Source organism: Corvus brachyrhynchos, unplaced genomic scaffold, assembly GCF_000691975.1.
Source record: "Corvus brachyrhynchos isolate BGI_N302 unplaced genomic scaffold, ASM69197v1 scaffold121, whole genome shotgun sequence".
NCBI classification, from domain to species: Eukaryota; Metazoa; Chordata; class Aves; order Passeriformes; family Corvidae; genus Corvus; species Corvus brachyrhynchos.
Window position 1 is genome coordinate 803566 of NW_008236445.1, and position 12262 is coordinate 815827.

General features: G+C 35.7%; 1 protein-coding gene across 5 annotated transcripts in view; it reads left to right on the top strand.

Annotated features, from left to right (window-relative positions):
• RBM26 (RNA binding motif protein 26) overlaps positions 1-12262 on the top strand; it is a 50607-nt gene that overhangs the window by 25539 nt on the left and 12806 nt on the right. For 4 of the 5 annotated variants that reach the window (XM_017725798.1, XM_017725800.1, XM_017725799.1 and 1 more), the window contains exons 13-17: positions 1814-1945; positions 2950-3021; positions 6165-6293; positions 8458-8532; positions 9174-9344. In XM_017725798.1, coding sequence (XP_017581287.1) covers positions 1814-1945; positions 2950-3021; positions 6165-6293; positions 8458-8532; positions 9174-9344 — 579 coding nt within the window. The remainder of the gene's footprint in view (positions 1-1813; positions 1946-2949; positions 3022-6164; positions 6294-8457; positions 8533-9173; positions 9345-12262) is intronic. The other variant, XM_017725801.1, reaches the window with a different exon arrangement.

Sequence of the window (12262 nt, forward strand, 5' to 3'; positions counted from 1 at the left end):
AGACGTTCCCTCTTACTCAAAAGATAGCTTGGACTATGCTGTCAGCTTATTTGCTGATGATGCTATCCAGAGTGTTATTGGAGTATTAACTCTGTATTTCCAAGCAAACATCCGATCTATATATTTGTTATTTTTAGCAGTCCCCTAATTTTTAGCCATCACACCACCTTTACTAAGTTAACCTTGCTGATTTTGCTGATTTGAGAATGAATTCCCTTAGTACTAGGGGCAGTATTAAGTGTTCTTGCCTCACCAAGAACAGCCATTCAGCACATGTCAGCAGACTGCAATATGAAGTCTGTTATCGGTGACAGAAGGTACACAGTAACAAGAAAAACTTAAAACAGGAAATCAAAATTTTAAGTGCAAGGCTTCTGTGTTCTTCTACCCCAAAATATAACAGTTAACAAACTGTTGAGTCAGTAAACAGGTATTTTTTGTTCATAAGTCTTTCAGAAGCATGAATATTTATTTCTCTTTTCATTGAAATTAATATTTGCTATCATATCAGTTAGTAGTATGGAAATTTTATACTTCTTCATACACTATAAATATTTTTATTTTTGTCATGATTTGTTGTGTTAATTAATTATGGGTTCATTAATTTCACCTGTATTTGTAATGGCTTCCAACCAGATTTTGTCTGCCAGGCACCAAAGACAGGCTTTTGAATTTTCTTCAATGTAAAGTCAATTGACTTTTAAGTTGTCCCTTCATCTGGTCCAGCACAATTGCTTAACCATTGCTATTTCATCAGCAGGATTACTTTGGAAAATTTTTGCTGTAGAATTTCTAAGAGGAGTGGAAGTACTTAGGTAAAGATGGTGGGAGTCAACCATAATAAATCATCAAACAAAAGGCTTCTGCCAGGAAGCAGAAATAATATGCTTTCCACATCTGAGGTAGATAAAACAGGAAGTTCTGGGCTTAAAAGGCAGCACAAAGAGATTTAGGTTAAATATTAAAAAAATATTTTCTAATGCCTAAGCATACTGAAACATTTTTGCCTAGAGAGGTGACAGGACTTGTTTCATCAGAAATCTGTAAGAACGAGATAGATAGATAGATACTGTCAGTAATGGCATAACTGACTTTGCCCTACAGTGGAGAAATGGATTAGGTGACCTTCTGAGGGCTATAAATATGACAATAAGCTTGCTTGGAAGCATTTTTTTTGGTCTTAACTGTTGAATGGTTTTGTCAAAGAAAAAAAAGGAAAGCTGTTAGCTGTCAGGGTATCCATGGTAGGTTCAAAGATTATCTGCTCTATTTTCTTTTTCTTCAGTCTCATGACTGCATGTTTCTATAACCTTTTTTTTCCTATTTTGTCCAAGTTAAACATACAGGAGATAAAAAGTGACGTATCACTGTAAAAAGTGAAAGTCTTTGCCATACAAGTTTGTATTCTGTCTTTTCATAACTAAATGGTTGATGGTGAAAGAGTTGTGAGAGGAATCAGAAGACTTCTTTATTATGTTTTATTTGGTTCTAACAGGTAGAGTTTAAGTTAGGCTGAATAAATGTAATTAATAGAAATAAATCAGAGTTGTTCGGTCACTTCTGTAAGCTGCAAGTGCATAATGGATATTATTGCCACTTGCACTGCACAAATATGCAGTATAACATAATAAATCTCGTGAAGAGGTAATTTTTCCCATCAGGTGAAAAAGCCTGAATTGAATGGTAGAAGGGAAGAAATGCAAATGGAAATGCCATTGCAGTAATTTCGTTGTGTACTAACTGAATGACGCGTGTAGCAGCCTTCTGTTGTTAACCTTACGCTGTGCCTCTGGGGGCTGGGGCGGTGTTCCAGGTGATCCAGCCCTTAGTGCAGCAGCCCACTTTGCCTGTAGTGAAGCAGTCGGTGAAGGAGCGGCTCGGCCCGGTACCTCCGAGTAATATTGAACCCGCGGAAGCACAGGGTGCCAACACAGAAGTCGCTCAGGTTTGTGTTGTAGTGAGAAATTCAGTTGCCTGTTCTTCCTAGAGTGGGTTCTGTAGTGTATGAATGTACCAGTTACTGTTACTCCTATAGTGCAAGTGTGCATTTACTGCTTGCAAGTGCATCTGCTTATATTGTTAGTGGTGTTTTCGTGTTAAAAGTTTTCCTCAGTGCATTGACATTTGGCTTTTTTACCTGACATGGTACTAAATTTTTAAGTATCATAGCTTTTTACATAGTTTAAAAAGAAAAACTGAAAGGCTCTGAAATTGTTTCAGTATTGTTGTGTTACATTGCTGGTGTCAGATTTCAAAATAAAGTGAGTTTCTATGCAAAGAACTAAAAGCTAATTTTTTTTTAACGTATATATATATTTTATCTGTTAAACACCTAAAACCATTAGAGAATGATGGTCTGTATCTAGAAGTGCTTTCAGGATTTGTACATCACCCCTCATACAAGGAAGAGTGTCGTGTCGCCGCAGTACCAATGTGAATAATGACAGAATCTGGTGTGTTACTCCCATTAGAAATAGTCTTTAATGTTTTATTATATTTGCAACATTTCATTATTAGCATTATGCCACCGCTTTGGTTTTATTTCTGGAAAGGAAGACCAGCACAAATCATAACACATCTGTAGTTTAAATTCAAACAACTTTCTGCATTCGATGCAGATGCAATCTGCAAATAGCAGATTATAGAACACAAGAACTGTAGTGTATTTAAAAGGGCCTGTGCAGATAATCCTCTGCCAGCTAGCATGTCTTGGACCTCTTGCAAAAAGTACGTAGTATAATTTTTGATTCCAAATTTGGCTTCATATTTGTCTTACCCAATTTTAGATGTGTATTAATTGCAGAAGCAAATAATGAATTTTATCAACTGGTTGAATATTTTTCTTGTAATGTTGCTTAAAAGTCTATGGTTTTATTATTTAAGTATTTTTTCTAGATTGCTAATACTTGTAGTGTGCATTTGAACTATAATTTTGCTTTGTTTTCTTAGAATGTGACTAAATTATCTGTGAAGGATAGACTGGGTTTTGTGTCAAAGCCAGTTACTCCAACAACTGAAAAGGTAAGAAAATGTCTCATATTCTCTTCTCTCATATTTCAGTAGAATTAATTTTTTTATGGAACCCTTTGTGTGAATATTAAGTTTGTTTCATAACTGTGAATAAAATAATTTGTTAAGGATTAGTTTTAGGCGGTATAATATATCAAAACTCAGCAGATGGCTAAATTATGATAAGAAGAATAAGACATAATAGGACAAAAGCTGCTATTTTGTGGAGTTTGTTTAATATAGCAGGTTCCTTTTATTCAGTCATAAAAATAACTAGGTCTGTTCCATAATCCTGAGTTGTATAGAAGTATACAGAAATAAATTTTAAAACTAAATAAATTTTTATACCTCATATGAAACTATAGAAAGCAGTTCTATAAAAACGTGACTTTTCTTTTTAAGGGGTCTTCTGTGCCCCTTAAAAGGTGATGCTGTAAATATTTACCCTTTTATTTGGTTTTACAATTTGCAGTACTTGTGAAAAGATAAAGGTGGAAATTAATCAGTATAGAAAGGACAAAGAGAGGTAAGGTGGGAAAGGTGCATCTGAATTGTGATTATGAGCTATGTATTTTGGCCAGTGGTTCCAATTTTCAGAATACAAAGTTGTTGATGTGTTTACTATAGTAGCAAAGTTTGTAATGCATGTTTCCAGATCTATTTAGCACTTAAGGGACAGGCTTCCCCAGTGTTTATAACATTCATTTGAGAAGACTTGTCGTAGAAAGACAGCAAGTATTACCCTGTAACAGGATTCCTCTGTCTAGGTATATATCTTGTCTATTGGGAGTTAGCTTGACCTGAAATAAATGAAGCATCCAGTGTATTTCCCCACATACATCCCCTCCCACCCCTTTTCAGTGTGATCAGTATGGCAGTTGATGGATTAAGTGGAATCTAACGGGTAAAATTCGCTCCAGAGATATCTAGCATACAAAGTTAACAATACTTGAAGTTGGTCATATTAGTTGTAATATTAGAGAATGGGTCTTTGTTTCATTTCAAGCCGAGCAGTCTGCCTAAATGCACTGATCTAGGCTTCTTAAATGTATTTTGTTGTTAATTTGATTAGTTCCATTCTTGGCACTCTAAATCTTGCTGTGTATACCTGAATTACATTTTACATACAAAATACATGCTTCAGCTTGCAGTTTGAGTGAAAATACTTTTTTTTCTTCATTCTGTAAGAGTTGAGCTATCCTGAAACATTTTTCTACAAAGAGTAAATTCATGCTAGAATGTTCTTCTGTTGTGTTGTCTTATAGTACAGATGTGATTTTGCTGGGCTGTTCACTAGGTTTGCTGTGAAAAACAGCAGTTTCCTTTGACATTTTTAGTAGGTTTCTGAAACTTCATTTGACTTGTTTTTACCTACTGCTACCTCTTTACAAGGAAATACCTTGCTTAGTTTGCAGTCACTGTATTCTATAACCATTAGAAATTAAATGACTGACATCCACCAAAAAAACGAGGCATCATGTCCTAGATGGTTTTTTGTTCCTGATGGAGTGCGGGGGGGTTTGACAAGAGCTTTGCAATGAGAAAGGGGGATAGCTATTCCCAAAGAGCAGGAGAAAAAGGTGATAAACCAGTCATTATGAGGCATTTTAAGATCTGTATGGGGACTTACAGTTTGTGGACTTGTGAAGAGATTCATGCTATTCACACTATTCCTTCTCTTGAATAGTATGAAGAAATTTAGAAAACGTTAGTGTTGGTTTTGACTTGTCTGTATTGGTGCTGTGGCATCTCCTTACATCTCCTACATAAAAGAGATGAGGAGGTGTGGTTTACTCTGCCCTGAAGACAGTTCAGGGCAAAAGGAATGTGTCAATATTTTTTGTCTTTGCTTGATCCTCTGTTTGTTTGTCTTGTAGCCTGTCCTAAAGCTACTTCGTAATAGAAATTGTATGATTGGAATATGCATACTTTAATGTTCTTTAATAAATTTAGAAAAAATCCTTCATCTTTGTAATGGCCTGCTTAGAGCATTTTGTACCACCTTTTATAGTACTCCATAATGTGCGTTGACTTGTTCTTTCTGTAGTTTTCTATGCACTGCATACTCTTGAAAACACTTTACTGTGGGAAGAAATATATAAATATCATACTGAAGTGCAAAGGATTTATATGAATCATTCCTGTTATAAATTCTTCTAATCGCTTGGTCTTTTCTGTCTTTGTTTCTTGTCTGTCTCTTTATTTTTCCTCCTGTTGGTGGACATTGTGTCTATTTTATGGAGTGCATGGTGACCCATAGAAAATCTGCATGCATCTTTTAGTTTTTTCACATACATAGAAAGTATTTTTAAACTCCTGGAAATCATACCAATTGCATAATTTCTGCTGTTTGTTAACAAGGTGGACAAGATCATGCCTATATTATCTCTAGGATATAGCTGTGGAGTTTTCAATACTAGCATCCCCAAAATATACTTTAAGGAACATACTAAGAAAACAAAATAGTTGAAATCTTCAGGTATTGTGGAGATGTGCATAGTATGTTTTAGAGAGATTGTAAAGCAGTCATCAGTGTTCTCAGTAAGTCATGGAGAAAGTTCATTCCTCATTACAAATATAGGAAAGAGAACAGAGGGACATACGAGTCTCTTCCTTTGCTGTATGATGTTGAAGCACATCCTTGTGCTTGAGTTACTTCTTGCTGATTGTGCAAGCTCTACTTTGCACCAACTGCATATGAAAAGAAACTGTTGTCTCTACTTTGGACCTTAGTCTCTAAAATCATGTTGAACTTTTGCTTGGAAAATTCATGCAGCCATTAAATACTGTATTTGAGACTTCAAAACACAAAAGAAAAACAACAGTTATTCTTGCAAAAATCTCAATCTTCTGTTTCCTTAGTTATGCTCAAATACGTAAATATTTATGTATTTGAAACTTGGAAGTACATACAAAATCTCAGTGGAGAGGATTTATAAGATGATGTTTATAGCTTACATATCTGACGTGGTGCTGCCTCTTCAGAAATTGTTTAACTTCAACAACTCCAAATATAATTGCTACACCAAATTTTTATATTCCATATCATCAAAGGAGACAAAAGAAAAGATGCTTATATATTTTTAAGCACTCATGCGGGTTTTTTAAAAGACTGAAATTCACTGGCAAAAAAATAAAATGATTTCCTCCTATAGGTTTTATCTACTTCTACTGGCTTGACAAAAACTGTGTACAACCCTGCTGCTTTGAAGGCAGCACAGAAATCTTTGCCTGTTGTTTCCACTTCCGTGCTAGACTCTAATGAAGCACAGAAGAAAAAACAGGTAAATTAAATATGCTTCTTTATAAAATGGACCTAGGTTGGGAACTTGTGACCTAGAGATAGAGCACTATGTATATTCATCTCAAGAACATAGATGAAACTTGTTGCAAGATTAAATTCACTATGTTTTTTTCCCCTACATATTACAAGAAAATTCAGCATTGTTTTGTTATTTTTCAGTGTATGTTCAGGCAGTGTAAGCAGGTTTAAAACTGTAGAAATTCAAAATGTGACACACTTTTTCCTGGAATCAGAATCTACACGTTGAGGTATGACTTGTCTATTGTGAGTGAAAGGGAGTATAGTATAGTCACTGTTCTGCTCTCTTAAACCTTTCTGGAACTGGCCTTTATTCTCAGTGTATTTCGTACTTGCGAACAAAATTGTTTCTTTGAGAGAACTGAGAATTTATGACTCTGCATTTTGTTGTTTCAAGCTATAGTTCTTCTGCACCAATTTTTATTTTTACCTAGTGCTAGGCTTTCTCTTTTCTGTTTATGTTAGAAAGGAAACGCAACAAAAATGTATTTGGCCTTAACAGGTCACTCAGTTATATTTTAGCTTGCTTAGAATTTTAAAGAGAGCCCAGAAAAGCTCCTTTTTCAAGTTTATTCTTATCACTTAGAAAAACTAAATCACAGGACATTTTTTGTCTTACTGTTTTTTAACCACAAGTTACGAATACAATAATACGTTAGGTCCAAACATAAGTGTTGAAATCAGTATAATTGTTAAACAAAAGATTCTGGTCAAATGCTAGTAAATTGCTGTAATTTATGTCTAATGTAATTTGAACTAGCAGTTTGTAGCTGCATGTGAGTTTTGCCATTGGTCCAGACTTTAAGGAAAGCAGTTCTAATTTTGGAATTTCATTTCATATTTGTCCCCTAACACGTTTTTTACAATTAGAGTCTTTACCTTTCAAGTTAAGATGCTAAATGCCTGTAAAATGGCAAAAAACTTGTAATAAAATTGTTGACTCATCATAACAGCTGTAGAAGTTTTCTTGAGAAAAGACACTGAAGACGTGCCTAAGTGATTGGCTCTTTTTTCATGTGATCTTGTGCTCCTTCCTGCCTTCAGAGATTTCTGTTACAATATACTAGTACTTGTGGAAAAACATGATTTTGTGGGACTCACTCCCTTCTTTTCCTCCTGTCTCCCTAGCTTTTTTTTTGCGTTCATCCCCTTACCTTCCTTTCCCTTCAGAATAATGATTGCACACTATATTGGAAAACTAACATTTCATGCAGCAGAATTTGTCAGTATTTGGGAAGACGTACAGAAACTTGACTATTTATTTTTCTATGGCTGTTGTGCATTTACAGTCTTGTTGTGCATTTTTAGTCTTTGTATAAGATACTCCACTTGCAATCTGATCCCAGTTGATCCTCTTCTGCCTCTCCTCTACTATTATATTAAAGATGTTGATATCAAAGCTCTTAAGGGTTTTCTGCTGTCTGAGACTTCTATATTCTGTATTTGAGAACAAGAAGCAACTGCTTTCTCACAAGCACCATTAGTAGGCGCTGAGCACAGCAGGGGTGGCAACTCCTCCTGCTTCTCATTCCAAGTGCAATTATGTCACTTATTGATCAGTTTCAGTTCATTTTGATTTGCCCATTACCTGTCAAGGTTCTGTTGTTGGCACATGGAGTAGCTGTACTTGTCACTTCCCAGTTAGAGTGTTCAGACACAAAAGAGGTGCTTTTCTTTGGGTGACACTTCAAGTTTAGAAAATAGAATGTGTTTTCTTTTTACTTGTAACAGTTTTGGAGACTGTGTTTTAATTGATGAACTTGATTTACAGTTGCTTTCAAGATAATTGTGCTTGCACATTTAAACACTTGCATGCTGTACCTCTTGAGGTAGTGTAATGTGTTGCCTTTCAGCTTTCAGTGGAGTTGTGTAAGGTGTTACTTTGTATGTGAGCAGTAATAAAGTCTTCCCAGCACAGATCTAACTAAGATAATTAGATCTTTCTTTAATTTGGTGATGTATTGTGTTCCAAAACATAGTTGGAAATATTAGTACCTTGCATTTCCTGTCACTAATTTTTTCCCTGTTATTGTAAGTTAATACTGTGTAGTTGCCAGGTATAGTATATTATTCTGGCATTATGTTTCAAAGTCTAGAAACTTTCTGTAATCTTTTTATGCTTCTAGGAAGCATTGCGACTTCAACAAGATGTGAGGAAAAAGAAGCAAGAAATCTTGGAGAAGCACATTGAAACACAGAAGGTAAAATATTAGCATTAAGACAGTCACCAATTCAGTTATAAAATCTCAGTTCAGTGTAAAATATTTCAGAATTTGTAAGAATGAACAAAGAAAGGGCCTATAAAATAAGCATTCTCTTAGAATGATATTAGCATATTATTTTAAGTTTATAGTCTTAATCTAATTTGTCCTGTTGTTTTACTTAAAATAACCCTACAAGCTTATGCATTCTTATCCAATTTTAATTGATATTGCCTAATTTGGGAGCAAAATGCATATGTTTGGGAGAAAGGAACGCCTAAGTTCTGTTTGACAAGAGCAGGTGAGAATGATGTAGAAAATTATGCATGACTGCACTTAGGCTTAGGAAGAGGAAAAAAGCCAAAATGTCATTTAAGTTGAATAAAATTTTCAAATAATTCAAGTGTGTCAAGCAAATCTGTCCAAATGAATTGGAAATATCAGATACTCATTAGGAAACAAATCTGATATTCAAAGATTTTAATTTAATACAATCTATTAAAAGTCCTATGTGTTGATTTGTAGGTTGCAGCAAAAGAACTGCAGTGGTTTTTTTTTCCATTAGTTATAATAACCACTGGAAAACAGATCTGTAATACTAGTTGCTGAGTAAAAAGACTTTTTTTTCCTGAATTGGACAGATGCTGATTTCAAAGCTGGAGAAGAATAAAGCCATGAAGTCCGAAGACAAAGCAGAAATCATGAAAACACTGGAAATTTTGACTAATAGCATTACCAAGTTAAAGGATGAATTAAAAGGTGTATCACCAGCAGGAGGAACTCCTTTAAAAAGCATGAAAACTAAAACTCAGGTACTCAAGTTTTGATCAGCTTTTTAATAGATGAATTCACATGTTTGTTTCAGATGAATAAAAATATGTAGTCCAATCAGCAATATTCCAAACCCTAACTGGTTTAATTTTTAAGTCCTCTTTGAAGTGAGATTGGTTTTGCCTTCTTTTCAAAGGAACACAGTTAATTTTAAAACCATGCTGTTGTCTAAAAGCTGTATTTGCCGTTACACAGATACTGCATCATCTGGAAGATCAAAAAAACCAAATCAAAAGTGTTGTGATTCTTTCTTTTACTTTGTCCAATGCTTTGTGTATAGTCTATTGCTTTCTTACATTTTTAATAGAAATTATAAAAATAATATTTCTTATGCAAAAAGATTGTGGTTAGGCAGCACAAATATCTTCTGGTCAGGTTTAGTACACAAAACAAACGGTACCGGTACGTAATTTCCTGGGACTTTTTATGTCACTTTAATTTGTCTATATATTAACCTTTTAAGATTGAAGATTATACTGGTCAGTTTTCCTTTGATCTAGGTGCCCATATCTGGGTTTTCCTGTGAGAAGAGATTTTTCCTCTGCTATCATTCTTGTTGATACATGGCTGTTACCAGTTTACCAGCTGCCTAAAGATGCAATTATATCACCTTTTTAAAATGGAATATCTTGCTTTTTATAGAAATATTTGTTCCTAAACTGATCACAGCCTTGAAAAGAAATACCAAAAAGAAATACTGAAATTACTTCTATGTACTCAACTGTAGCTTCTTATATAGATTTTAAGAAAAAATTGAAGCATGTATTTATCCTGATGGATAAATGGGCATAGGTTGTTAGGGTGGGCAGACAGCAGAATAGGTTGCTGAGAGAAGTGGTGGAGTCACCATCCCCGTGGTGTTTAAGGCATCTGGATCAGGTGCTGGGTGATAGGGTTTAGTGGTTTAGGGTTAGGGTTTAGGGTTATAGTGGTAGTGCTGGCTTGAAGGTTGGACTTGATCTTAAAGGTCTCTTCCAACCTTGATGATTCTATGATTCTTGCTCCAGGTTTTTCCAGTCTCAGGATGTGAGATTGATGAAGGCAAGTCTTTCCAGTAAAGACTGAGGAGTAGGAGATATTGAGTACCTCCACTGTTTTTATGTCCTTTGTTGCTAGGTCCTCTTTAATGTTCAGCAGTCAGACCACATTTTTCACAGCACAGTGTTCCTCTTGCTGCTGATTGCTGTGTTAAAGCCCTTCTTGTTTTTCACCCCGCCTTGCCAGATTCAACTCCTGGTGGTCTTTAGCTTTCCAAACCAGTACCTGCATGCTCAGACAATTTCACTGTGTTCCTTTTGTGCTCCACCTCTTGTACATCTTGGCTTTGGATATAAGTTTTGTTAGAATCATCTCGTTCATCCAGGCCAGCATCCTGCCAACTTTATTTCCTGCGTGCTTTGGAACTTGGAGGATGCAATTCTTGAGAATCATGCTGCCTTTCCAGAAGATACCTAGACCCGTGGTATTCAAACAGGAGGCTTTTTGTAGCAGTCTGAAGAAGGCCTCATCTACTTTTACATTACTAGATAGTGTGTAGTACACACCCACTGCAATATCACCAGCATAGATCTGCCACCAGTCTTGACTCATAAACTTCCAGCTGGCTCATCTTCTGTCCCCAGGCAGAGCTCTTTGTGTTCATACTGCACTCTCTAATGAAGAGCAACTCCTACTCCTTACCATCCTTGCTTGTCCTTAAGAGGCTCTGTCTGTCCACTGTACAACTCCACTCATGTCTGTTTTTCTATGATATTTCTGTAGTCCCAGGGAGATTGTAGCCCTGTAACTACACACAGACATCCAGTGCCTTCTCTTTGTTTCACAAGTTTTGTGTATTAGTGTATAGGCTCTTTAGAGAGGCATTGATTTCCCAGAAAAGAAAGGAGATCTTGCCCCTGTGATGGTGATGTGTAGGCCATCCCTAATTTGTTGTATGGATTGGTGTGTTTATGTTTCAGGTGGTTCTTCTTCAGCCCAGTTTTGTTTATCTAGAGATCTTTTCTGCCTATATCACCCTTCGCTTGGGAACCTGGTCCACCACTTCCTTATGTGATAGTTGTTTGTGCTAAGAAAAAGTGAGGCAATATACTAATTTTGAAGTTCTAATGAAGTTTTTGAGCTGCTTTTCCATTTCCTTTGTAATATAGAAAATGAAGAAACATTTTAAGTAAACCCACTTCATAGTAGACAAAGTATCCATTATCTGTGTGCAGTTTTGTTAACATTTGAAATAGCAAAACCAATCAGCCCCATCTGACTTTTGTGGAAGTGAGGATTTTACAGAGTCTTTGGTTAAAATCTACAACTTTGACAATTTTCTGAAAGACTTTGGTTTTGATTCTCTTGCATTTTTAAGTGTTTAAAACCTGGACAGCTCTGAAGAAGACTCTGAAGACATGAAAGATGAGGCCCATGTGACTGTGCCATTATCTTTACCTGTTTTTGCTTCTTCCAGTTCATCAGATTACAAAAGGCTCTTCCCCCTTAATTGAGAAAACTTTGCTGCCCCTTGATGTGTCCTGAAGGAGGTATTTTCTTCTTCAGACTTGGCACAGCTCTGCAACAGAGAAGTCTTCATTAAGACCACTAATAATAAACGCAAAAGTCTTTATTACACCAGCGTCACTGGCTGCTCTGTGAGTGCTGACTGCTGGTCATTATTAAACTTCAGAAGCGCTTCTTTGTCATGTCATTGATGTATTGCAACACAGTGGGATTTGAGAGAAGCACTGGTTCCAATTTTGAAAATTTAGAAAACCATTATACAAGAGATAATGGATTTTTTCCTGTGGTTGCTGTAGATAATCAGAAAATGGGGCTGAATGGACTTGAGGTTGAAGTTGCCAGTTGAATAATCCAGCTATTTTTCTTCTAAAGCTTCCAGGAAAAAAACAAAGAA